This window comes from Meriones unguiculatus, chromosome 3, assembly GCF_030254825.1.
Source record: "Meriones unguiculatus strain TT.TT164.6M chromosome 3, Bangor_MerUng_6.1, whole genome shotgun sequence".
In the NCBI taxonomy this organism is placed as follows: domain Eukaryota; kingdom Metazoa; phylum Chordata; class Mammalia; order Rodentia; family Muridae; genus Meriones; species Meriones unguiculatus.
In genome coordinates, this window is record NC_083351.1 from 175,297,961 (window position 1) to 175,324,531 (window position 26,571).

General features: G+C 49.4%; 1 protein-coding gene and 1 pseudogene across 2 annotated transcripts; one reads left to right on the top strand and one right to left on the bottom strand.

Moving 5' to 3' along the window:
- Positions 1-450: 450 nt before the first annotated feature.
- On the bottom strand, positions 451-21,609 carry Slc10a6 (solute carrier family 10 member 6). 2 transcript variants are annotated; one of them, XM_021657480.2, is made up of 6 exons: positions 20,361-21,608; positions 10,825-10,943; positions 10,286-10,374; positions 5,893-6,068; positions 2,369-2,526; positions 451-1,158 (listed from the first exon to the last, which is right to left on the bottom strand). In XM_021657480.2, exons 1-6 carry the CDS (start codon positions 20,690-20,692, stop codon positions 1,007-1,009), a joined length of 1,026 nt encoding a protein of 341 aa, XP_021513155.2. In that variant the 5' UTR covers positions 20,693-21,608; the 3' UTR covers positions 451-1,006. The 2 variants fall into 2 exon arrangements, with proteins under 2 accessions (XP_021513155.2, XP_060237032.1); XM_060381049.1 differs by lacking the exon at positions 451-1,158 and adding an exon at positions 2,749-3,009 and having other exon boundaries at positions 2,389-2,526; positions 20,361-21,609.
- Positions 20,691-26,329, top strand: LOC132652915 (calponin-2-like; annotated as a pseudogene).
- The last annotated feature ends 242 nt before the right edge of the window (positions 26,330-26,571 follow it).

Below are 26,571 nucleotides of genomic sequence, written 5' to 3' on the forward strand. Positions count from 1 at the left end.
AGAAAGAAAGAACGGATGCCTCTGGCCTCTGTATGCATGACACTGCATGCTTAGCCTCCTTAACACACACACACACACACACACACACAGTCCCCCACACAAAGAAAGGTGAATAAGGACAGATTTTAAAAACAGAACTGTAACACACTGCACCAAGAAATGAGTTTTAAAAACAAAAGACACACACTAGGAAATCAAAAGCTAAGAGAGCGGTGGCCTCCACCAACGGAAAGCAAAGTGGCCAGGGACAGTGGCTCATACTGCAGTTTGGAGCATTGGAGAGGCTGAGGCGGGAGGATTTTTGAAAGCTTAAAGCTACCCTGGGCTACACTGTGAAATCCTGTCTTTAAAAGAAGGCAAGAGAAATATATCTCAGGAAAAAAAGGGGGGGGTTGGGGAAAGCGGACAAACAGAAGGAAACGAGCATTAAAATGTTGTAGGTCATAATTTTTAAAATCACGACTTTAATGAGATGTTTCACAGGTCGAAAGGACGCAGTAATCCGGAGCAGCTGAATAAGTTACAGTCCTGTAGAACGCCGCCCGTGGGTGCAGCCGCCGTTCTAAAGAGTGAGGTAGGTATCGAGGATGTGTTAAGATGCTCTGAAGCCGTCGGCGATCGACTGGCAGAGCACCCAGGACACAGGCTCCAGGCTTTTCAGGTGGTTTGGTGCACAGGCGACCCGGGGGCTGCGCATGCGCACACATCCCTCGTTTTGGGCAGGCGCGTATCTGTCCCTCTCGGGAGAAGGAACCAGCCCGCTGGCATTACACGCGTCCTCGAAATTATTAAAGGATGCTTCATCGCTTGGGAGTCCCGTCGTGGAAGCTCATCTTCTCTTCCCTAGTGCTCCAAAGCGTCTGCCGGAAGTCGGGAGGTGGCGGGGACGCTCTGTCCTGCAGTTGGAGTTAAAATCCACAGCGGGAGGCCAGCTCCGCGGGGAGGCGCCTGCTGCTCACTGCGGTCCACCTCGGCCCCCACCATCCACGGGAAGGAAGCCGGGTGCTCAGCTCAGCGGCCCCAGGGCTACGCCCGCGCCGTCACCTTCCTCCAGGAAAACACTGGTCTCCCCGGGGTTCTTGTCACCGCAGGCCTCCGGCCGCCCCGGGGGCTGCCTCCCGGCTTTGCTCTTCTGCCACCTCTTGTAGGCCTGATATGCTAGGTATAAAGACAGACAGGGTTAAAAACCACGTTGGCAAAGGGGGCAGTTGAGGGTCGCTGCACGCTCCCCCACGCTTGGGAGGAGGTTCTTGTACGTGTGGGAACACGGGGAAAGAAGGGAGAAGAGAAGGCTGTGGAGGGGCGGCGTGTGGTTCTTTCTCTCCAGAACTGCGATTCCTTCACCAGATCTCGAGCCCTCAGCTTGGGAGGTGCTCGCTGTGCCTCGTACTTGCAGGAGCGCTAGCACGTAGCTGCAAAGCCGCTCAGCATGACGTCTCTCCAAAACTTTGGATCTCAGAACCAAACGTTTGCTCTGCTAGAAATATTTCCCATACCCACAGGAGACCCCCAGGCCCGGCTGTTCCTTACATCATCCTTTCTACACCGACCGTGGGTGATAATCCGTGTATGTGGTGGTTTGCATGAGAATGTGCCCCACAACCTCATGGGTTTGTATATTTGGGGCCCGGTGCGGGGCGCTGTTTACGGAGGGTTTGTATGGCTTGGCTTCCTGTGCTTTCTCTCGCTGCTTCCGGTGCGCAGATGAAATATGTACGAGCGGTCTACCTCAGCAGGTAGGATAGAATGCGGAGGCCCCTGCGTGCATGAAACGTTCTGCTCCTGCCCCCGGCTGCCCTGCCTTCCTCACCACCTCACCGTCATGCTGTGCCCCCCCCCCAAGATCGATATAAAGAAATGTATGTGTACGTATGTGTGATCACACCTTCTTGTAATTTACCTTCCGTACATGAGGATTTACCTCCAGAGTAATACATATTTGGCTAAGCAGATAGGAGAGTAGCATGTGTACGTACAGGTGTGCATAAATGTTACTGTGTCTACACTTATGCATGTGTGCTATGGTTTGTATTTGAAAAACGCTTTGCAGCCACCCAGCCCAAGTTTTAGTCTCTGCATCACGGAAGTAACTGAGCATTTGGGAAAGCGTGAGGCTCTGAGTGTGAGACGGGACGTAAAAAGCTCCAGAGATGGGTCTGTAAAGTGATTTGCTTCTGGTGATAAGATCTCACTGAAGTGGCCTTTTAAGCATTTTCTGTGAAACACCCACCACATCACAGTGTCCTGGCTTTATTTTTTATGATCCCCAAATGTATCAGGCTAAAAACATATCACAAGAGCAGCACGTGCAAAGTTGGCTTGAAGACGTTGAGAAATCGGTTACTGGTGTGCAGAGGGAATTGATCACCTGCGACCATGAGCAGCCCGTGCAGCACTTGGAAGAGTCCGTAGGCCAACGCGAAGTTAAACAGCTGGACCAGGTCCTCGGCCGTGAAGGACAGCTGCAGCATGGCAATGCACAGCTGGATGTTCTGAGCTCCCGTCTCAATGGAAATCGTCCTGCATCTGGGAGTGAAAAAGATTCAAGAGCTGCAAACCAGCAAAAAAGAACCATCCTTGAGTGTTCGTTCAAATAACGACAAACATAAGCTACAGGCTCAGGCAGTTAGAAGGATTTGTTCATTGACGGTTAGTACTGGGGTCCTCATATACATGGCAAGGATGCCCCTGGAAGAGGACCTCAAGAACCCTGGCCGAGGGATAGAGGAGAAAGGACAGGACACACACCAGAGAACCATGTGCAACAATGGTCAGGGCCAGAAGATGCTATAGAATCTCAGCCAATTGACAGAAGTGGCTCCCAGAAGCATTGGAGAGGCCAGAAGCTGCGGAAACGCAGTGACCAGCATCGGAGAGTGCCAGCAAGGGAAGGCACAGGCACAGGTGTGAGCGGGAGTGCCAACAAGGAAAGTCGAAGGCACAGGCATGAGCGTGGCTTCCTCAGGAGGTGCGTCTTGTGCTGCGAGCCAGTCCGTATGCGGAAGAGGACTGGAGGAAAGGAGAATAGGAAACTGAGTCAGAGGTGTGAAACTGAACAAACTAAAAAGCCCCAAAACCTCCAGATGAGAAACAGCTGCCAGAAAAGTGGCTTTCAGTGAAAAGGTTCAGAAATAAACTTTCTATTTTTTTTTTTTTACATCTGCTGCTTTTTTTATTGCAGAATATGAAATGAAGCCAAAAATGAGTGAAAAAGGAAGCAGTGGCAGGAGTTGGACGTTGGGCTAAGCATTTGCCTTTGGCTCCAGTCTATTAGGAACTTGAAGGCTTCATGCATGAAGTGAGAGGTTACGGTGCTTGGGCTGGATCTGGGATTCCACATGGAGCCAACAGGGGGTGCAATGTGCAAGAAGGAAACTCCTGGATGGCAAGCTCCATGCCACATTGCATTTCTCCTACCGTCATGCCAAGCATCCTTCCTGCAAACTTCCTAGCTCAACCTGGACCATTCACAGAGAAACTGCAATTCCCTCTGGCCTCATCTTTGTCTGGCTATGAGACATGAGGAAGCCTGAACAGCTGATACCTTGTCATAGGAATTCTTCCTTGCTCTGGAGATACAGTCCCCAGTCTGCATCGCTCAACAATCTATGCTCCTAACTACTGACCTTGGAGACAAACCCAGGTTCAAATGCAAACTGAACCACTTTCTACCTCTAGGAACTTGGTTATGTTCCTGATCCTCTCAGAAGGACTTGACCACTGGTGGAATAGTCATAGCCGCCTGTCAAGTTGCAACAAGAAGGAAGCCGGATGGACAAGGTAGGGCCTCGCCCAGTGCTTGTGCAATGTCCCATGTTCTCCAGGTGGAATGGGAGCAGCTTAGGAGCACCCTAAGCCTGCCCAGCCCAGCCCTTAGAATCCAGCCACTTTCCAGCCACTCTCTAGATTTAAAAATAAATCCACTTACTGAAAAACAGAAAATATTCCCAGGAGTGAACCCTGAGATTGTATTGCTTACTGGAAAAACCTGTTTCTTGTTGTGGTGTGGCTCAGCCCTAGCACACACCTTTAATCCAAAGCTTTCTGCTTGAGTTATGTGAGCAGGATTAAAGTCAACCCTAGGTCAAGAGGTAGAGCAAGCAACCAGTTGACAAGAAGTGAACACAGGAAAAAAAAAACCAATAGAGTAAAAAGAAAGGAGGATGGAGAGAGAGACACACAGGAAGTAGAAGGGAGGGATGTTGAGTGTGAGGGTTTTTTTTTGAGAATGTGGGGAAAGAGCCTTCCTTCTGGGACATGGCCGAGGAGGAACGTCAGCTTCCTCTGCCTCTCTGAGCTTTCACCTCAGCACCTGGCTTTCACCTCAGCACCTGGCTTTCACCTCAGCACCTGGCTCCCAAGTCTTGTTGGTAAATTGAACGTTTGAGATTTCGTTAAAAACAACACCCAGGAGACACAAAGGAATTGAAATCAGCCTAAACTTCCCCGGTGAAAATTGCCCATTTCTTCCAGTACTTTTCCATATTCTTTGTTCTGTTCCCCAACACACACACAGTGTAGAAATAAAAAATTTTAAACTAAAAATTCACTCAGGAGTGTTGTCCGACATCCTGAGATTGATGCTTCCTACCCATCACACGAACGCTTCATAATTAAACATGTGTCTATTGTTAGATATTTACATGATTTCCGCTTTTGCCTTCATAATTGGCACTGCAATTATATCAGTATCTGTGTGTATATCTGATAGAGCTAACTCTAGAACAGATTGCCTCAGAGTGCAGGCACAACACAACTTTAATCCCATCACTCAAGAGGCTCAGGCAGGTGGACAGAGTCCAAGGCCACCAGCACTGGTAGCAAGATCCTGTTCTCAAGCAAAGTAAAAGGGCCTTGTTAATAACCATAAGCACAAATAAGACTCTTGGCACAACACACTATTGGCTCTTAGAAAGTTTACTCCAGCTCCTCTCGTCATTTCCCGTCTTTATTTTGTGAGCACAATCATCTCAGGGAAATGTGGGATGGTATCCATTTAAATGATGTACAACTTTTATAAATGTCTGCAGCAATCCAGATGGTAATATTTAAAAAGACAAATTCCCTTTAAGTATTATGCCTAACTAGTAGTTCCTTAAAAACCTGGCACAGTGAATAAGGATTTAATCTCCTGAAAGTCACTCAAGTCCTACGATGATTTCTGTATTGAGCAAGATAAGCTCATTCCTCCCATTGATCCATGGAATTCACACACCACCCTTCTCAGTTTCATAGTTGGGGCAGGCTCTTGCGGTATAGTCCTGGCTGGCCTTGAACCATTCAGAAATCAGCAAGACATACCAAAGCCCTAATCCCAGCTTCATAAATTATAACTCTGTGACAACTAGTTTTATACAAGCTAGAATTATCTGAAGGGAGGGCGTCTCAATTGAGAAAATGCCTCCAGAAGATCTGGCTGTAAGCAGGCCTGTGAGGTATTTTTCCAATTGGTGATTGTTGCGGGAGGGCCCCGCCCATGGTGGGTGGAGCCATCCCTGGGCTGGTGGCCTGGGTTCTATGAGAAAGCAGGCTGAGCAAGCCATGGGGAGGCAACCAGGAAGCAGCACCCTCCATGGCCTCTGCATCAGCTCCTGCCTCGAGGCTCCTGCCCTGTGTGAGTTCCTGTCCTGACTTCCTTTGGTGATGAACAGTGATGTGGAAATGTAAGCCAAATAAACCCTGTTTTCTCCAAGTTGGTGTTGGTCAAGGTGTCTGATCACAGCGACAGTAGCCCTCGCAAGGACAAACCCCATCTGTGTGGCTTTGGCTACCACAAGCTCCTCGCCCTCTTCCTGCTGAGTGTCCTGAGCACATGCGCACCACACATGCAAACGAAGGCAGGCACGCACACCTTATGTAACTTAAAGGCACTTATAGGTTGTGTAACTGTACCTTTGCCAAGACTGGTGGGTGAGGAATGCCAGCAGGAAGCCCATGACATGGCCGACCAAAGGAAAAATGAAGCTGATGATCAGGAGAGTGACGTCAGGGAGATTCCATGCCCTTGCCAGGACCACACTGGTAACTGCCACCACCAGAAGGAGAACGCCACCAGCAGCGGCCCCGACCTACAGCAAGGCAACAAGGCGGGCACGTGAGCAACATGGAGGCTCTTCCGTGATGCTAAGCTCGGCACAGGGTAAAGGTTTAGACAGTAGACTTCTAGAATTCAGAGGCTGTCACCTCGAATTCCTGTTAAAGTCGCCTCCCTTCCCTGAGCGCTGGGAATGTGCCCCCACAATGCCCAGCGAGTTCCTGAAATCACATGCGGTGGGTGCTGAATCCCACAGGTCCTGCTCCGGCTGCGCAGGCAAAACGACAGCAAAGCAGATCAACAACTAAGAGTAAGATAACACATGAGTTGTCCCTGAGCAGGCGCAGTGTGAAATGGTGCAAAGCCTATCCAAACTTAGTACATGTGAGTAGGAAATAATAAATAATAGAAATAACACCAGGTGTCCAGAGCAGCTACCTTGGTACAGGTACATCCTAGTTTCCTCTCGCTTACTGTGATAAACCACCCTAACCAAAAGCCACACAGAAGAGAGAAGAGCTTATTTGGCTCATACCTCCAGGTCCTAGGCCACTACTGAAGGAAGTCAGGGCAAGAATTGGGGACAGGAATCACAGAAAAACACTGCTTGCTAGCTTGCTCTCAGCCTCATGCTTAGCTAGCTTTCTTTCCTTTCCTTTTTAAATACATATTTGTAAATATACATTATATATATATATATATATTACACGTTTATAATAATAATCTTTCATGGGAACTGTTGAAGACTTTAAGATAAGTTTTAACTCACCTTGTATTTATTGGGAATGCTGTGCCTGCCTACAATGAGCTTTAATCAAATCCATCCCATTTTCAGTTCTCCCCTATAACCTACCACTTTTCCTTCTCAGTTTCATTCATTCTCTTTCTTTTCGCCCACAAGGTCCAGCTAGAGCTGCCAGTGTAGGGACAGTGACAGGGCCAGCTCCTGGAGCACATGGGGCCTCTCAGGAGCTGGACTCCTAAAGCCCTCTCTCCCAGCTCAGCTAGCTTTCTTATAAAGCCCAGGGCTGGTGCTGCCCATGGTGGTCTGGACACCCTCCCCCCCCCCCCGCATCAATCAAGAAGACTAACCCCACAGACACCCCCAAAGGCCAGTCTGATCCAGGAAATTCCTCACCTGAGGCTTCTCAGATAACGCTAGACTGTGCCAAGCTGACAATTAAAGCTAATTAGATGCTGAAGGTAATGACTCAGGTCCTGTGGTCCAGGAAGGACTCTAATGACCCAAGGCCATGATCGAGGCTTCTTGGATGCCTTCAGAACTTGGGCCTGGTGTCCTGTCACCACAGTATTTACAGTCTGGTGTGACCGACAAGATGAAGGGACAATTCATCCTCACAGGAGTTGGCCCAGGCCCTCAGGCCTACACTCATGCCTTCCAGAAGGGACACCTTCACACCATGATTACCTTGTAGCAGGCCCCACCCACCTCTTATTGCCAGCTCACACACTGGGCCAAGCCTGTCACCTCAGGAGGGAAAATGACAGCAGCAGCCAACAACCCCAAACAGCAAACCCCCTTTCTGGTAACTTACTCTTCATGGTCTGTCCTGACATTCGACCCCACGGTCACCCTCTGAGACCCCAGTCACAACCTACGACTTAGAACCCTGCTCCTCTCAACCAAAACAAAAACGTACTGGTTTCCACTAGACAGTCTGAGCTAACACAAGAAGGGAAATACTCTGTTTTCTCTCACATGAATACTGTATCTTATTTTTGCGATTAATGAGAACAATATCTGGCTGGGAGCTGTGGCCCATCTCTAGAACCCCAGCACTCGGGAGATAAAGGCAGGAGGACCCAAGTGCTAGGCCAGCCTGGGTCCAAGACAACCTGAGCTACATACAAAAACCTCACCTGCTCTGTCTCAAGTAGATAGATAGATAGATGATAGATGATGATGATGATAGATAGATAGATAGATAGATAGATAGATAGATAGATAGATAGACTCATACATACATTCACACATACACACATACATAGATCCAAAACATTCTATAGTTGAGATCACAGAATGCTTAGAGCAATTTGGATCTTAGCAAGCTCTTATCAGTCTCGGAGACAGCAGACTCCATTGGTGGAAGATGACCTTAGTTACAATATCAGCCTTGACTTGAAATGATGCAGACCCAAAGGGGCCCCTGGAGTACTAAAGAAAATGGAAACAAATTATTATGGTTTGAATAGGAAGCCTCCCGTGCATGTTCCTGTGTTAAAGCTCAGGCAGCCGGCTGGTAGCACTATTTTAAAAGGTCCTGAAAACTTAAGGAAGCAAGGACTGGCTAAATAGGTCACCTGGGGTGCAGGTCCCTGGGAGGGTTTTGTTCCTGGCCCTGGCCTGTCTTCCTCTCTGCAGCTGTCTGCTGGGAAGTGACCAGCTTTCTGTGTCACACACTGCTGCATCAGTCATGTCCTGCCTCAAACAGGCCCAGAACACAGAGCCCTGTGAACACAGATTGAGTGACACAACTGCCAGCCAGCTTCCTCCTTTTAAGTTGCTTAGGTCGGGCATGCTGCCACAATTATGCAAAAGTTACTCGTATAGAAATAAAACAAGAAATGTATCATAGAGTGGAGGGTGGGTGTAAATCAGGGACACACACACACACACACACACACACACACAGGCTCCAGCCCTGTGAGGAAGTGAGGACCCACACAAAACCCTCACTGTCGAAATCTCTCTCCAAAGCTCTCGCTGTCAAAATCTCTCTTCCTCTATCAAAAGCAATGTCAACGTGAGCAAGCCTTCAGAAGCGAGTTACCTGGAAAGTGTGTGAAACCCAAACGGATACACTGTATCAGGCCTGTCCCCACTGCCTACTCTTAGCTATTTGTGAAGCTGAAGCAGCAGCAGGGCCGTGAGCCTGAGGCTAGCCTGTGCTCCACAGTGAGCGTTGGCCTCAAAAGAAATAAAAACAAGCAATGCTTAAACGCTGGGCTCTGGTTCATGGGTATTACTTAATATATTTTAACATCAATCCAGGAGAAATGCTGAAGGAATTTGTTTGGTGACAGGAGGACAGTAAGTAGAGTCTCACGTGGCCCAGGCGGGGATTGGTATGTAGTGGAGATATCCTCCTGCCTCCGTGCCCCGAGTACTGGGAGTGCAAGTGCTTCCGTGCCTGAGTCAAGACTGGAGCTTTGAAGCCTGTTCTCTCCAGATAACCAAACTGACATACAGAAGATGTCCCTGGCTTCTCCATGGACAAGCCCGCAGAAAGGCTTTTTAATTGTTGTCGCCGTTTAATGCCCCTTTGAAGAAAAATAATGAACGACAAAGTACTTGACAGTTTCCATAATCACACTGTCCTCTCGTTCGGGAAACATTTCCCTCTGGGGGGAATGTTCTCTTTTTAAAGTGACAGTGACAAGTGTGGGAAGGAAAGGGCCTCGTCCCATGAGTCCAGCCCAGAAAGAGAGAACTTGAGTGTGCAAGCCACGTACACTCCGCCCCACGCACACACAGCCTCCCTCGCCTGCCCTCTCCCGTCTTCGCTGCTCATCTGGGAAGGCAGCCCGTAGAGGCGGCGTGAGCTTCGGCTGGACCAGACCACATACAGCCCCAGCTGACGCTTTGGCCGAACCTCCAAGTAACCGCCTAACGCTCATTTCCTTATAGATGTAAAATGCAGCTGAGATCCCTTTTCAGCTTTGAAGGAAAAGGCACAGCCTTGTGTCTTTTGAGGAGACTTTAAAAGTCGTCTGGCACTTGTTTCTCAAGCAGATGACAGCCTGGCAAAGCAAGGGGCGGCAGGACGTGTGGGTTCCCGCCTTTCCCTGGCCGCCCCTCTGCACCTGGGGGATGATCTCATTCACACAGCGTCCCTCACGAGGTCAGCAGCCCTTGCTGTGTGTGCCAATGACAACTATAGTGCTGTGTGCCTGGGGATGCCCGGCGAGATGGCCCTTCATCCCGTGCTAGGAAACCGCCATGCTCCCCAGCACTGGGGCGCCACTGTGCTCACTGCTGGGGGGAGCCTTACAGGTGCCCAGCCTAGGGAGGGACAGCTCCTGGCCATCTCAGCCCATGGCAGGCCCTAGCGTTTCTGTCACGAGGAGCATCACGTTTCCCAGGGTGCCACCAACCGGGGTGTGTCAAGGGGAGTGACAGAGCAGGGCTCCCAGCCAGAGGGCAGGAGAGGGCTGGGCCGGGACAGCCCATTGGTTCTGCCTTTTGGTCTCTGCATCTGGTGAGTGCTGCGCGGGGGAGAGGTTGCTGACCTTAAGGATGACTTTCGCTCGCTTTGGCCACCTATGATTCACGTAGACGCCGAAGGCCACGGGAACAATCAGGGACACGAGGGTAATCCCTGAAAAGAAACAAAAGCCATCAGACAATGTCCCCTCTCCCCCCAACGACTCATTCCTTCCCAGCAACTTCCGTTCCCTGTCTAGCCAGTGAGGGCGCCCGGAAAAACGTGCTGTGTGGCCACTGTGAGTCACATGGTGGGAGACACACTGTGGGCTCAATAAACTTCGCCTCTTCAGAGAGAACGGGCCTCGGGTGGTTCACCACACCAGCAAAAGGCACGTGCCCTGAGGCACGACGCCTGAGTGAGTGTGTCAGCTCTACGCTCCATGGTCTTCACCGGGCTACTCAACCCCTCCGAGCCAGAAGGTGTACGGAGTGGGACCAGAAGCAGAAGGTGATAGGGCCGGTTCAGGCGATGCGGAAAAGCACATGCAGGGGCTTGTCCTTATCTGCCATTGGCCCCATCGCCACGGCCGGTTCTACTCAATCGCACGAGCCCGGAACTGACCTATGCTCTGATAGGGGATGGTGAGGTTCTGTGCAAGTGTCCAGGTCCGGGTGTAGAGGTAAAGGCAGAGGGGCATCATTCCCAGGGCGGCCACGGTGGAGCAGGTTGTCATGCTGATGCTGAAAGTGAAAGGAAAGGACTTAGGAGGGGATGAGAGACAGACAACCTGGTCCTTGCTGTGGCGACCTAGTTGTGGGCCAAATGTGAGGGCACAGTCCTTTATCCCAGCACTCAGGAGGCAGAGGCAGGAGGGTCTCTGGAAGAGTGAGGCTAGCCTGGTCTACATGCTGAGTTCCAGGCCAGTCAACGCCACACAGTGAGACCCTGTCTCAAAAAACAAACAGACAAAACAGTAAAGAGCTGTTGGTCTTTGATGGCGTCGAAGCTTCTCGTCCTTGTTGTCCTCCATTCTGGGGCGTCTAGACATCACCTCTATATTTCATTTCTTTATGGCTTGATAGTCTATGTTTATAATTTTAACTCATTTAAGTTTATATTTTAGATGGTATAGGACATGAAACTATTTTGATTTGAAAGGCAAGTGCATGCATACACTTTTCTCACTAAACTGAAGCGGCTCCTTTATCCCGTATTAATTAAATGCCCAAATTTATTCAATTTATTTTCAAACAACTCATTGGTGTGTAATTTTGGTTTTTCCTAATCAAATACCAGACTGTTTTAATTAAATTGTATCCTTAAAAAATATATATAGGCTTAATATTTCCACATACATTTTCCTTTTCAAACTTTTTCTTCTAAAAAAAAAAAAATCCTGCATATCTTTCACTCCATATAAGACCTAAAACCATTTTATCATTTTCTGAGTAGGCTCTGGGGTCATCCAACACCAGAAGCAAAACACAAAAAACAATGTCTTCCTGCTAAGCTAGAGAAAGACCAGCATTTTGCCACACTCTCTGTTCCCATAGAGACGGTTCTTAAGGAACTTTCCCAAATACTTGACCAATGCTGTATGCCTTGGCTCTCTCTTTACAGAGTCCTGGAAGGAATTCCACACTGCATCACTGTAATCTTGAAGCGTGGGGTGCGGAATGCTGCACCCCGCCCCCGCACTGTCAGCCCCAAAAACAAAAGGGTGAGATTCCTCACTACAGAGCCAAGCCTCGGTGTCTCCCTGGTTGTGAAAGCCTGTTCCCCGAGGTTGTTGTCCCCAAGCTCCACGGGATCACCCGATCCCATTGTCCATTTAGTTTGATGCTTGCAGAGGGCGAGAGAGGACCTGGGGCTCTGCCAACTGCCAACACACCAGCCAAGCCGGAGAGAAGCCTCGCCTTCCCGTGCCTGCCAAGAAATTCCAGTGTGGCGTGAACAGGGGATGTGGCGAGCTGCGTCCCTCACTGTCCACACGGTGGGAACTGCCGGCGTTCTCTGACTTCAATAGAACAAGAATCCACTCGCACCGGAAAGAATGACACCATCCGCAGCTATTGCAGAGAATGGGACGGGTCCAGCCCGACTGGGCAAACAGGCAGATCCTGAACTCCCTCCCCGTGAGGACAGTCAGGCCCACATTCCACCACCAGGCGGTGGGTAACATCCTGCATTGGGGGCTGAAGTCTTTCAAAGGTTAATTTCCAGCCTGTGCAAGTAGGAACTCCAGCTCTCGAAACCGTTCCTGCATAAGAGAGGCAACAGTCCGGTTAGCCGAATGGACACCAGTGTGCCACCTCTGTGGAAACCGTCGGAGGAGCGGTCACAGCCTGATTCTCCATACCCACACAGAGGTGCCCCCCTGCGCCGCCTCCCATCGGGATGGCGAGCATTTATGCAGTGCTGCTTGCTGGGTGCCCCAAACTGTCATGTATCTTTTCACTTCTCACTTTTACAATAACCTTGCAATGTTCGTTCTACCCTGATAGCGAAGACATTACGGTGTCATTTGAACCTAGAATGACCCTCCATTGGGCTGTGTTTTGAACATTCTGTCCCCAGCTTGCAGCACTAAGTTAAATGCTGTGGAGCCTCTGAAAGAGGAGGTCTGGGCTGGGATGTACCTCAGTCAGCAGTGTACACCTAGCATTCGAGAAGTCCTGGGTTTGATCCCCAGCACTGGGCGAAAACAGGCGTGGTTTCATGTACCTGGAATCTCCACATTTGGGAGGTAGAGAAGGGAAGGTCAGAAGTTCAAGGTCATATTTGATTACATAGCCTAGACCAGCCTGGGCTACAAGATCCTGCCTGAGAAAAGAAGGCAGACAGAGATAGCCTCCTAGGGAAGGCCTCTAAAAATCTTACACCCATGTCAGGTTCCTACCCATCTGTACAGCCTCTGCCCCATGCCCTCATGTTCCTGCCGCCATGCCTTCCCTGCAATGAAGGGCTGAAATCTCTGACACTGTGAGCTACAACCAAGTTTTTCTCCTTTAAGTTGCTTCTGTCTGGTATTTTGTCATAGCCTTAAAAAAAAAAAAAAAGTAACTAGCATAGGTTCAATCTCAGCTCTCTCTCTCCAAAATCCCAAAGTGCCAAAGGCTGAATCAGACCTGAAGAATCATGAGTGGTTTCTCAGCTCTCTCCAGGGGCCAAGAGCTTCTGGTGAGAGAAAAGAACCAGGCATGGCAGCTGCGCTCCTGTGGTCACAGAACTCTAAAGGGCGGAGAGGAGGATCGGAAGTTCAAGGTCCTCCTTTGCTGTTTCAAGTTTAATGCCAGCCTCAGCTACATGAGATCTGTCTCAAAATAAATAAATAGAAAAATGGAAGGAAGCACAAGAAAACTTCACTGGTCGGAGTTGGCCAGGGAACTACGCAGATACCACCACGCGTGTTCAGAATCCTTCCTGATGGAATGGCACATGCATACAGCCTCAACGGACACCTCGCCACTGGTACCAGTAGGCGGTGTGAGCTGTCTGGAGCTGCATTAATAAACAGCTTTCATTTCCGGGGTAGGCAACGTTTTCACTGTGTCACTCGTGTTTATCGGGGCCCTTGCCTCCACCAGGCTGGCACGGACCGGGCTGGCACGGACCACGCTGGCACGGAGCACACGCAAACAATTACCCTCAAGAAATTGACGCCTCTGGTAAGTGAGGCTGTCAAGAGGTACAGTTGCAAGTCCTCCCAACAGGTGACTCAAAAGTTCCATATTTAGCATTATGGGACAGAGGGCAAATGGGCAGCCCCATCAGACAGAGTCAGATGCAATATTAAAATCAGGGTAGGGCACTCAGAAGGCAGAGGCAAGAGCTTCATGAGTTTGAGGCCAGCCTGGTCTCCGTGGTGAGTTTGGGACAGCCAGAGGTATGCACAGTCAGACTATCTCAAAAAGGAAAAGTAGGGCGGGGGAAGGAGGAACTTGGGTATTCAAGTTCCTTTCTCATCTATTTTCTGTGGTGCTTGTAGAGCCACCGCTCACATCTACCCTTGAGTTCTCCTCCAAGCTGGCTCACAGATAATGCCATGCCCCATTATTTACAGTAATCCAAAGGTGGCACACGCTGGTAACCCGGCATTCAGGAAGCCGGAGGCAATGGGGATGAGGACAGCCTGATTGCCATACTGAGCTCCAGGCCAGCCAGGGTACATACCTGTCACAAAACAAGAAACAGACAGGAGAAACCACCCAATGGCCTCCGAGGAGTGAACAGGGAAAGTGGGACCCACATGATGGAACAGCACTCGGCATCAGAAATGGAATTCTGAGAGAATCTCTGAGGAGGGTGAGCCCACACGGCTTAGGTAGCCAGACCCCAAATGACAAATACACGTGAGTCATGTAAGACCTCCCAGGGGCCAAACATGAGACACAAGCAGAATGGTATGTAACTATGTGAATGTCCCTAGTGCCACTTATATTGCTCCAATGGTACATTTTATTGTGTGTGTTTCATAATGTTTCAAAGATAAAAGAGAGCTGGGCAGTGGTAGCACACGCCTTTAATCCCAGCACTCGGGAGGCAGAGACAGGTGGGTCTTTGTGAGTCTGAGGCCATCCTGGTCTAGACAGTGACTTCCTGGACAGCCAGGGCTACACAGAGAAACCCTGTCTCAAGATAAAAGAGAAGCCCAGAGTCCTCTATCAATATGGGAGCGGAGAGCCAGGCCTGGTGGTCCATGGCTGTGATAATAGCATTTGGGAGGGAGAAGCAGGAAGATTACGAATGTAAAGACATCTTTAGCTGTAAATCGAGTCTGAGGCCAGCCTGAGCTACATGAGATTCTACCTCACAACAAAGCAAAGCACACGTAGACACTGAGGTGCAGTGAGATCAGCCGCTCCAAGGTGCTCAGCAACTTGAGCAGACATGGCGCCCTATTGCCTGCCTTGTAGATGAAAGATCAGTTGGTGAATTGCGCCAGGCAAGAGTCAAAGCTACACTTACACACACACACACACACACACACACACACACACACACGCACACACATAAAAAACAAAAGTGAAGACATTGCAGCAAAGATACTTTTCCTAGCCTGCCCAAGCTTCTCTGCCAGTCGCTGCTGTATCCTGCTGCCATGCAGGGGGCACTACCCTGCCGTTTACCCCTCGAAGGCAGGGATCTGTTAATCGAAAGGAGAGCATACTGCAGAAAGTGTTGCCAGGGCCTCATCCGTGTTCTCGCAACACAGCTTTCTAGTCCAGCCCATGGAGGGGCGAATGAGCCCCACTGTTCACAGAGATGCAGACAGACTGACTGACTACTGACTGACAGAGACGAAGAGATAGACATATGCACACACACATACACACAGAGAGAGCACCTGTAGACAATAACGAAGTCGTCTTCCAGCTGAAGCCATCCAAGGTCAGCTCACATCCAGCTAGCCCTCCCCCCCCATACCACCACCGAAAAGGGCCCAGCAAAGAACAGCTTGGCTGCTCAGGAGGGCCCTGGCACATGATATCTAAGCTTTTTGTATCTATCAGTCCATTTCTCTCCAGAATGATTAAAGAGATTCATACCATGACTGGAGCAGACAGATCTACCCAGCTGACAGTGAAGGGTATGTGAAGAGCATGGGCAAGTAGTGAGAAAACCAGGGTGTGTTTAGTGAACAGTGAATAATTCATTCTGGCTGGAGGCCACTTGCATCTAAGGAATTCGTGGGAAATAAACCTGGAGACCTGGGGAAGCTGATGGATTCAGTGAGCGCTACGAAACTGTGTACCTATGACACAGTCCTCGGCTGGAAGGATTATAATTTCTGATTGCAGGGATGGAAGCCAGACTCTCTGCTCCTCCTCTTTCCAGGGTCAGCCACATTTCACGTCATGCCAGTCTCAACAGAGACACCGTGGGTAAAGGTCAGAGGGAACTGACTTGGCCGTACTTGGCTCCCGGTCACCAGGACTGTCTTAAACCTGGCAAAATGGATATTGTTGCCATCAGTGACCCCTTCACTGACCTCGACCCCAGGGTCTACACGTTTCCATATGAGTCCACACACAGCGAGGTCAACGGCACAGTCAAGGCTGGAAGCAGGAACTCTGTCATCCATGGGAAAACCATCTCCATCTTCCAGCATCAAATGGAGCGATGCTGGTACTGAACATGTTGTGGAGTCCCCTGGTGTCTTCATCACCATGGAGAAGGTCACACACCCCCCCCCCCCGCCACAAAGGATGGAGCCAAAAGACTCATCTCTGCCCTGTCGGCTTACATTCCCATGTTTGTGACGAAACTCAAGGTCATGAGCAAGGCTCCCTGTTCCATCAGACAGGCAGGTCCCCTTGGTCAAAGTCATCCATGACGACTTCTGCATCACCCTCGACAGCCATTTTGTCAAACTCCTTTGCTGGTATGACAAGGAATCTGGCACCAGTAACTATGTGGTATACCTCACGGGCCTCATGGCCTCCAAGCCCTGGGCAACCCGATGCCAGCGAGCACGTGAACAGAAGAGAAAGTGCTCAGCCCAACTCAGCCTCCAAAACAGCAAGCATCTCCCCTCCCAGTTTCCATCCCAGAACCCCAGAAAAAGGGCAGGGGCTTAGGAAGCCCTACTTTCTCAAACGCCAAACACTATCAATTAAGTTCACTGTAAAAAATTTTTAAAAAGCCTACAGTTAGAGTCTGCTTTATTGATCTACTACGAGCTGATAACAGAGAGACTGTATGTGGAGAGAACTCTGGTGAAGTTACAAGTAATGGCCATGAAAGGATTCACTAGGGCCTAACCTGAGGAAGCCACCGAGGAGGAGAAGAGGAAGCCAGAACAGTGGAGGTTCAGCAAGAGGATGGGGCCTTAGTAGGCTGAGGGAACGGAGGAAGGAAGGAGGGGAGAGCAGGCCGAGAGACAAAGACTACGGTGAGGAGGCCAGGGGCCTAGGAGGGCAGCTGGCATTGCCATGCTCAGCGTGTAGACACCTGCTCAAGTCTGGAACACCCCCTTAAGATGGACACACGAAAAGCCACACGAACAAAGCAGAGTGAAAGCCACAAAACTACGCTAGGGATCATCTCCAGGAGCTTTGCCCCAGTTTCCCCATTTGTAAAACAAAGATGTAAGATTAAGCACACTTAGATTTCCTCCAGCACTGTGGACAGAATGACTGTCCACACCTGGCCACTGAGCTTTATACAACGTGATTTTTGTTGGTTATTGTGAAGCAATGTGCTGGATACTGCTTCTGAGATTAAAGCATTAATTAGCCTGTTATCCATAAAATTTAAAATCCAGCTCTTAGGGGCTGGAGAGATGGCTTGGAGGTTAAGAGTACTGCCTGCTCCTCCAGAGGTCCCGAGTTCAATTCCCAGTGACTACATGGTGGCTCACAACCATCTAGAATGATCTATGGTGCCCTCTTCTGGCAGGCAGTCATACATGTAGGCACAATACCATATAAAAAATAAATAAAAGTCTTTTAAAACAAAATTAAATCCAACTTTTAGTACCTACTTTAAAATTTCACCTCTAGAGCCCGGTGGCGGTGGCACAGGCCTTTAATCCAAACCCTCTGGAGGCAGAGGCAGGAGTATCTCTGAGTTCAAGGTCAGTTTGGTCTACAGAATGAGTTCCAGGACAGCCAGGGCTACACAAGCACACCCCGTCTCAAAACAAAACAAAACACACAAGAAAAAAAATTTCATCTCCGTAAAGATTGCTATGAGCTCAGTGCCAGCCTAGGCTACATACTGAGATTGAGGCTAGCCTGGGCAACACTGAACGACCCTATCTCAAAAACAGAAAAAGCAAATATTCTTTCACGGCTTACAATTTGTTTCGTACTGTTTGTGTTTGTGAGACTCAAAATCGAAATTTAGGGAAAGGAAAAGCACAGGATGAGGCCGCTCAGGGGTGGAGTGCTTGCCAAGGAGAGGGGGAAGCAGCCAACCTTCGCTGCATGCCTACTGTGTGTCTGGCTCTGCGTCACACATGCACAGGTGTTTGTATTCTCAGACAAGTGACTTTGAGCGACATTTAAGCTCTGAGGCTAAGGGCTGGCTCAGTGGTGAGAGCACTGGCTGTTCTTCCAGAAGTCCCAGGTTCCATCCCTAGCCCCCATGGGGTGGCTCACAGCCATCTCTAACTCCAGTTCCAGGGGATTTGATGACCTCTTGTGGCCTCATCTACAACCAGGCATGCACGCGGTACAGAGACATATGTACAAGTAAACAGCCACACACGTTATAAAAAAAGAAAGAAAGTTAGAAAAGAATTCACTTATTGTAAGTTTAAAAGCTGATTAAGCCAGTTGTGACGGTGGCAAGCCTTTAATCCCCAGCACTGTAGAAACAGAGCTATCTCTGAGTTCAAGGCCAGCCTAGTCTGCAAAGTGAGTTCAAGGACAGCCAGGGTTACACAGAGAAACCCTGTCACAAAACAAAACCCAGAAAAGAAAACGACAAAAAAAAGCTGATTGAGGAGTTGGTGCCAGTCCTGGTGGTGTGAGCCTGTAATCCCAGCACCCGGGAACCCACTGGGGAGTCAAAAGGATTAGAACCTCAAAGCAACCCTGGGCCATGCTAGACCTTGTCCCAATACGACAAAAGCAAAATAAATAAAGTGATAGGGCTGGCGATAAGAAACAACATGGACTTCCTCTTCCACACATGCTGTTCGTGGGTGTTTCTGTGACAATGCTGCTGTATCAGGGGTGTTGGTAATGATAGTCTCTTTCCCAGAACAGAAGTGTTTCAAAACACAGCGAGAGGCCTCTGCTCATAGGACCATGCAGTTGTGTTGCCAAGTGTCATGGAAAAAATTCCCCAAGTTACAAACTGATGTAAACCAGATGTGAATTCCGCTGTGAGCCCTGTTCTGCTTTTTTGGGCTCCTTAACCAGCCTGACTCATTCTCTCAGAATACTGAAAATGCAGGCAATTATGAGAGCCCAGGAGAGAAGGCGAAGCCGAGACGTACACCGTGCCCATGAACAGTACTGTCCCTTCTTTCCGGAAACCCTCAGGACCCGGGTCTCACTGCTGACAGAGGAGCGATAATGGGCACTCGCTCCACTGAAGTTCCAGTTGTGACAGGTGAGTGCAGACACAAAACTACCCAGAACGACCTCAAGTCTCAGACGTCAGCGACGAAAGGGCACACCTCGTAGGTGTGCCGTGCCCCCGTGTATGGTGAGAGCTGTCCAACACACTAAATGTTCTCAGCGTGTGCGAGAGAACCAGCAACCAAACCTGAGGCTGACCTCGCTGAGGTCAGCTCCCACGTTTTAGTCATCGGTGCTGACTCGCTGATTCATTCATTCATTCATTCATTCATCATGGAGTAAACCTCAAATGCAAAGATTTAAATTTATATGGAGCGTTTTCTCTGGGCAGGATGTAAAAATGCATTTATAAGAAAAAAAATCTAGAAAACCCGTTGTTTTTAACCCTCCATTTCCTCCCAATACTGACTCATCTATGCTTTCTTCAAATATGCCATTTCCCACCAAAACATTTCACCCCAAAATTACGTGGTACATTTACCTTTATTAAGGTGTCAATAAATAATAAAGCTTAATTTCTGTTGGAGTATTCATCTACCCCATAAATAGAAATAAGCTCTAGTTTAAACCTCAGGGAGGCTAAGGCAAGCGGACAGTTCGTCATCCTGGGAGCTCCACAGTGCTCCCAATTCAAGCCAACCATGCCTGTCAGATGCCGTGAAGGCCTTCCTGAAGTCGTTCTGTTTCACAAGAAGGATCTCCCGGAGACACCTGCTGAGAGTGATGTGGGCACAAAGAGACAAAAAGAAAAGGAAAAGGCCTTCAATCTGATCTGACCCTGTCTCTCTCGGCCACCAGCCTTCAATCTGATCTGACCCTGTCTCTCGCCACCACCACTATTGCTATCATTAGCTGTGTGGGAGTTTTGGTGATGTCCTGGGAAATTGTTGCTTCCCTCAAACCAAGCCCCACGACTCAGGATAGAGAAGGCTCCCGAGAAAGCAGAAGCTAATGGCAGCAGAGAGAGTCTGGTGCCCAGACAGACTCCGTGATCCTAGTATTACTTCCCACCCAGGGCTACCCAGAGATTGCAAGATTGTTTTGTTTTGTTTTTTGTTTTTAAAGCACAGATGTGACCCTGACTCCCAGAGAACCCCGCAGCGCTTCCCTGCTGTGACTTACCTGAGATCCATATCTCCATCAACCCAGAAGGTGAGGATGTTGGAGACGGTGCCCCCGGGGCAGCACCCCAGGATGAGGACAGCGATGACTTGGATGGGTTTCAGGCTGAAGCCGACGGCCAGCAGATAGGCCGTGAGAGGCATGAGGCCAAACTGGCAGAGCAATCCCACCGCGATGCCCCAGGGTCTCCTGAGGTGTAGCCAGAGCTTCCGGATTTCCGCAGAACATCCGAAAGAGAACATGACCAGGCCCACCATCACCGCCGAAGCCACCGTGAAGACAAGCTTCAGGTTGCCATGGCCCTCCAGTCCCCCGGGCCGCTCTTCCTCCATGCTGCGGGCAGGGCAGGTGGAGTTGCTCGCGCTGTCCGCGCTCGGCTCGTCTCAGACAGCGGCAACGCAGGGAGCAGAGGAGCAGGTCCGTCCAGACACGTTTCCTAACGCTGCAACCGAGTCGCACGTGGCGAATCCGTGCGGCTGCTGTTGGCCCAGCGCGTCCCTCACCCCAGTCTGACCAAGTGACATGGGAAGGGCGGCGCGCTCAGGCTGGGAACGCAGCAAGGTGCCGGCAAGCAGTGCTTTCCGTTCTCTTCTCCCTACGCCGAGTGTTCAAGCGCCCGGAATGAGGCAAACATCCCGTCAAGGGTTAGGACTGGCCCGTGCTGACAACATCGCATCGTGTTCTCGGGAAGCAGGCCAGATGCCAAGGCGGTAGTTTCTCCAAATCCAGCAGGGCTGCCGGGATGCAATGCTGTGAAGTCTGAACGGCTAAGCCAGGGGGAAAACAAAGACAGCTGTGACGGAGCCCCGCCCCACGGCGTTTCACGAGGCATTTCAGATGTGAGAGTGAAGCGAGGCCAGCCTGGAAAATGTCGTAGAGGCTCGAGATCATTTCAGGGGACTCTCAATTGGCCTTTTCTTCTTCTTCTTCTGTGACTTCTCTGAGGAACTGTGTCTGAAGCTGGTGATTAAACCCCTGCGAGAATGAAATGGCATTAAGCACTTGCTGGTGTCTCATAAAACATGTGGAAACTCGTTTCTCTCCCAACATAATTCAAGACGGCTCTCGTTTTCCTCCGGAGACTTAGGTCTGCTTTGAGACACACGCCCTGGAAGTTGTGCAAAGGCACTCCCCGGAGAGCTTGGTGCCAGGGCCACCTCTGCTGCAGTGCACGGAGGCTCTCCGTCCACGTTAATCAGGTCTGAGGGCAGTGAGACGAGGACACCATGGTTCTTGGAAACAACATTCCAAAGCCATCGACGGCCACCCTCTTCCCACCACAGCAGGGTCTTTTTGTAGTGTTGACAGAGAGAGCGGGAACAAGGCAAGCTTTGTCAACCCCTCCCCCCTCCCTTAAGAGAGAGGCTCATTGTGCGTGGCTTGTTCTTGAGTTATCAAACGTGTCCCGTGACAAAACCGAGGCGTGCTGGTTATGTGTGTACACAGGGGAAGCACAGGTGAAAATCAAGGCAGGCTACAGTAGACACCCTGACAGCAGCTCTACCGGCCCCGCCTCAACCCACCACACACACACAAGAGAAAAAAATTCTACCACTGGGGAGGCAGAGACAGGAAAAGCCCTTGAGTTCAGTGGCCAGCTGCTCTGGCCAAATTGGTGAGCACCTTGGTGAAAGACCTTGTCTCAAAAATAAGGTAGAGAGCAACTGAGGGAGATGTCCAATGTTGACCTCTGGCTTCCGTGTGCATGCAAGCACAGCTGCAAAAACACACACACACACACACACATGAAAAAGAAAGAAAATTCTATAAGCGCAAAAAGGGCTCAGGTAATGGTCCAATGTGGAAACCTTTAATTCCACACTCTGGAGGCAAAGGCAGGCAGAGCCCTGTGAGTTAGAGGCCGGCCTGTTCTCTCATCAAGCTGCTATGACCAGCAAGAATTACATAGAGAGACCATCTCCCACCCAAGAACAAAGCAGAGGTAAGCCTCCAAGAGAGAGAGAAACTTCAAAATTGGCAGTCACAGAAAAGGCAGGCTGTATACAAGGTAAAAGGGCTAATTCAAGAGCTTTTTAACAGCTAAACCTCAGAAACAGAAAGTTAATATCTCACAGGAAAGCGGCAAAAGACTAGGAAAAAACCAAACAAACAAATAAACATCAACACCAGACCTAGGGGTCTATCCCAGTGGCACAGGCTTCCCTAATCTGACAGCCTTAGGTTTTTTTTTTCTTCCCAGCACTGAAAAATAAGACGAGGCGAACATTGCCTGCTTGTAGGTATTGAGGGAAGCAAGACAGTCTCCTGATCTCACACATCAGGCTGAAACTCCACACAGTATTTCTGGGAGAAAAAACACGAAGGGACAGGCTTACAGTGACTATGGGCCTAAGAGGTTGCCTGATAAATAACTTTAAGTATTGGCGAAGGCAGGCTTGTGCTTTGGTGCAGACACTTACCCACAGCCGTGCTGTGTCTAAGAAATGTGTTCCTAACTATAACGACGTTGTGTTTATAAAGCAGAAACCTAGAATCCAACGTCCAAACAGAGACTAAGTAAATTATGGCACAACTAATGGTGAAATATTACAGGCTATTTCAGAGGTAAACATTTTCACAAGGAAAAACTTTATGATAGTTATGGGAAAAAATTCAAGATCAAATGGCATGAAGATACTGTTCCCAACTCTCTTAAAACCATAAACAGAAGACGGGCTGGAGGCCTAGCTCAGTGGTAGAGGGCAGGGTTAGCCTGTTAAAGGCCCCGGTTTGAATCTTCCTCAGAAAACACACACAGCATACACATGTATGCACACATACACACATATTATGGTTTTGGTTACATTATTGGGTTCTTTTTCCTACCTCCCTACGCCAACCCCTACCCCCTGGGATTAAAGGGCCACACCTTTAATAATCCCAGCACTCCCGAGGCACATGGATCTCTGAGTTTGAGACCAGCCTGGTCTAGATAGTGAGTTCCAGGCAAGCCTGATGATTTGAGTTCAACTCCATATAAGTAAATTAAAATAACTAAAACTCTATAAGTTCTATCCCTCCCCACCCCACCCCCCGTACGAGGGAGGAGAGAAGGAAGGATAAAAGGGGGAAGGGGACAGAGATCTCCTCAGACTACTTCCTGCAGATTAGGGGTGCCAACTTCTAAACAACTGTTGAGAATTTATAGTTACAGTCTAAGTAACATACAAACTGGTATACTGAGGCCAGAAAAGAAAGCTGGGAAGAGGAATGCTGTAGCCTGTGTGGGCAGCAGGTGCAGGCTGCGTTACTCCAGTGCTTTCTCTTCCCCTCTGGCTGTTTTGAGTTGTTAAACAGCTGCTTAGAATTTAACAAGTCTAATCTTAGTCCTCAGCAACCAGCAAAAGTAGCAGCAGGGACTTCTTCCGAGCACCCCTGGCCTCTCTCAGGGCGCTGGCATTTCTACCCTCTCACGAGTTCCAAGAATTCCAAACATAAACTACCCTCACCTGGCAAAATCACTCCCCTGCCAGAGCACGAGACAGACGACAGCTGCTATAGACAATCTGAAGCAACCAGATTCCCCACACCTGGGGTTGAAACAAAAACATGTTCACATAACATTTCTGTATTTAGAAAGAAATCAAAATTCACACACACACACACTCACACACACTCACATAGTTTATTATCCTTTATCATCATTGTTTTTAAATGAACAGAAAGAAAGGTAATGGTGATTACTTCTAGCTGAACGGTTTCTTTTATTCTTCTTTGCATTTTTTATAGCACTTGTCATCTTTGAAAGAACTGCTGATCGCTGTTTTATAACCAAGAGGAAAAGAGAGTTGAAATGAGGAAGCAGTGGCTCACTCTGGTAGCCCCCTAAAGAATGACAACTGAGTAGCTTAAGGTCACGGAGAACCAGACTGTCACCATGACAGTCACAAGTTCCATCTGTTCTTAACTTTGCAGGGACAACAAATAACAAAAGCTCCCAGGTAGCAGCACCTGCAGAAACAGAAGGCCAGCCAGGTCTGGAGGGCACCGACCTGCCCATCCCAGTCAGCAGAGGTGGAAAATGGAATCTCTCGAGGCGTGTCACCTGGACAGCACCCGACCCACCTTCGGAGCAAAATAACGCAGCCTGCGTCTACTGGCCCCACAGACGAGCGCTTCTATTCCTCTTCCCAGCTTTCTTTTCTGGCCTCAGTTTACCAGATTATACGTTATTTAGACTGTAACTACAAATTCTCGACAGTTGCTTAGATGCTGGAATTATGAGGAGGGAATTATCACATGTTGTCATAAAAGAAATGTATCAGGTTTGACGGCATGATGGCAAATTTTAACACATGTTCTGTGAGAACAGCACAGTTACTGAGTGTCCCTGTGCCTGGGGCCCTGTCGTGGGCACTGCACGTTTCTCGCTTCGTCCTCCCAGCGGCCATGTCAAGGAGATGCCATTGTGACTCCTGTTTACCCTGAGTGAAATGGCCACCAAGCAGATTAAACAGCCTGCCCTGCAGGGCTAGTGAATGAGGCAAGATCTGGAAGCCAGTTCCAAGTTGAGAGTCTGAAAATAAGTAAAAACACATGGGGCCTGAGGGCTGCACCTTCAATCCCTGCACTCCCAAGGGAGCTGCATCTCTGAGTCTGAGACCAGCCTGGTCTACACAGTGAGTTCCAGGACAGCCTGACGGCTTGAGTCCAACTCCATAGAAGTAAATTAAAATAAACAAAACTCCACGGGTTCTTACAGAAATTAGACAGAAGATGAGTTTGTATTAAATGCCATGTCCTGTCATTATTTACCTTAACCTTTGACCCCTGTGACATACAGGTACTAAATGCAGGCATGTAATAAATAAACGAATAAACATCCTGAAAGAATATACGGGAAAAGATAGCATCCTAACTTGTTCTCTACTTTGAAGTAATTGCTTGGCTCAAACACTCGTGCACCTAAGAGCAAAGATTACCTCCTAGCATTCGTTATGGGTTCTGAATGCTTCCCAGAAGCCTTGCTAAAATATACAAGCAATCTGGGCATGCTCGCCAACACCTTTAATCTCTGCACGAGGGAGGCTGAGGCAGGAGGATTGCCATGAGTTCCAGGCCACTGTAAGCTACAGAAGAGGACCCTGTCTCAAAACATACCAATAAGCAAAATAGGAGAGACTGATCCAGCAACCAGTGCCGACAACAAAATCTGTTCACCCTTTCTTTCTACACTTTCCTTTTTTCAGCTTCCAATAGAGATCGGCTTGTTTTATAGGTGATTTTTTTTTAATGTTTGAGAGCCTCACATATTTAAATAATAAATTCACGTTAGTTATTTTTCTGCCCTACGTTCCCCTCTGCTGCCGAAGCCCTGCTTGAGTCCCCCTCCTTTCGTATGTTCTTTTTGTGTGTGATCCACTGGGAACGAGACCACAGGTGAAAGTATCCCTCCTTTCACCTCGGCAAAGGCCAAAGCCAAGGGCTGCAGAGCGGTGTGGATGCTGAGGTCAAGCACCAGAGGCTGATGCCACCGTGAAGGCCAGCCAGTGTGTCTTTGGGTTACAGATGGGCACCGACAAATGTTCCAGGCCAGTCTGCTATGAAGGCCTGTGGCCCCAGGCAAAATCTTTATGACCCCAAGGACCCTTGCCATCCATGGACCACTGCACCATCAGCTTCAAGATGGGAGCCAACAAGTATGCCAACCAGGTGGGCATGACAGCATCAAACATGCCCTTAGGGACACATCTATGACACCAAGGCTGTCACCAACCGGCTCATTACCTCTTCCACGCCCTTGTGGATGGGTCACACACAAGATGCCAACCAGAAAGCCAGGCCCTTTGGTCTGCGGAGGCAAATGTGTAAACCCCAAATATTGAGCACAGGGCCAGGCAGCCAGAGGGACCGGAAGCAATGATGGGGCGAGTCCCTGGATTACTGAACACCAAGGGTGCGAGCTATCCATCGGGGGTGGGTTTGCGGATCTTCTGTGTTTTCACTGTGGCTGTCGTTTTGTGGCTTGAAATCAAGCCTAGACCTCGCCACAATCCTTACACTTCTGCTTCCTGAGGGGCTGGCATGACTGGCCAGCACTATCTGTGACTGGCTTTCCCTCTTTCCTGCCTTCCTTCCCAGGATTTTTGTGTTTTGTGGTCATCCCTGCCAGTGCCGGGGAAAAGGGGCAGGGGTGGGGGGTGAGGGGTGGGGATAACACTGTAAAATACTGCAGGCATGGGGGAGGCTACAGTGAGGAAACTGAGGCTGT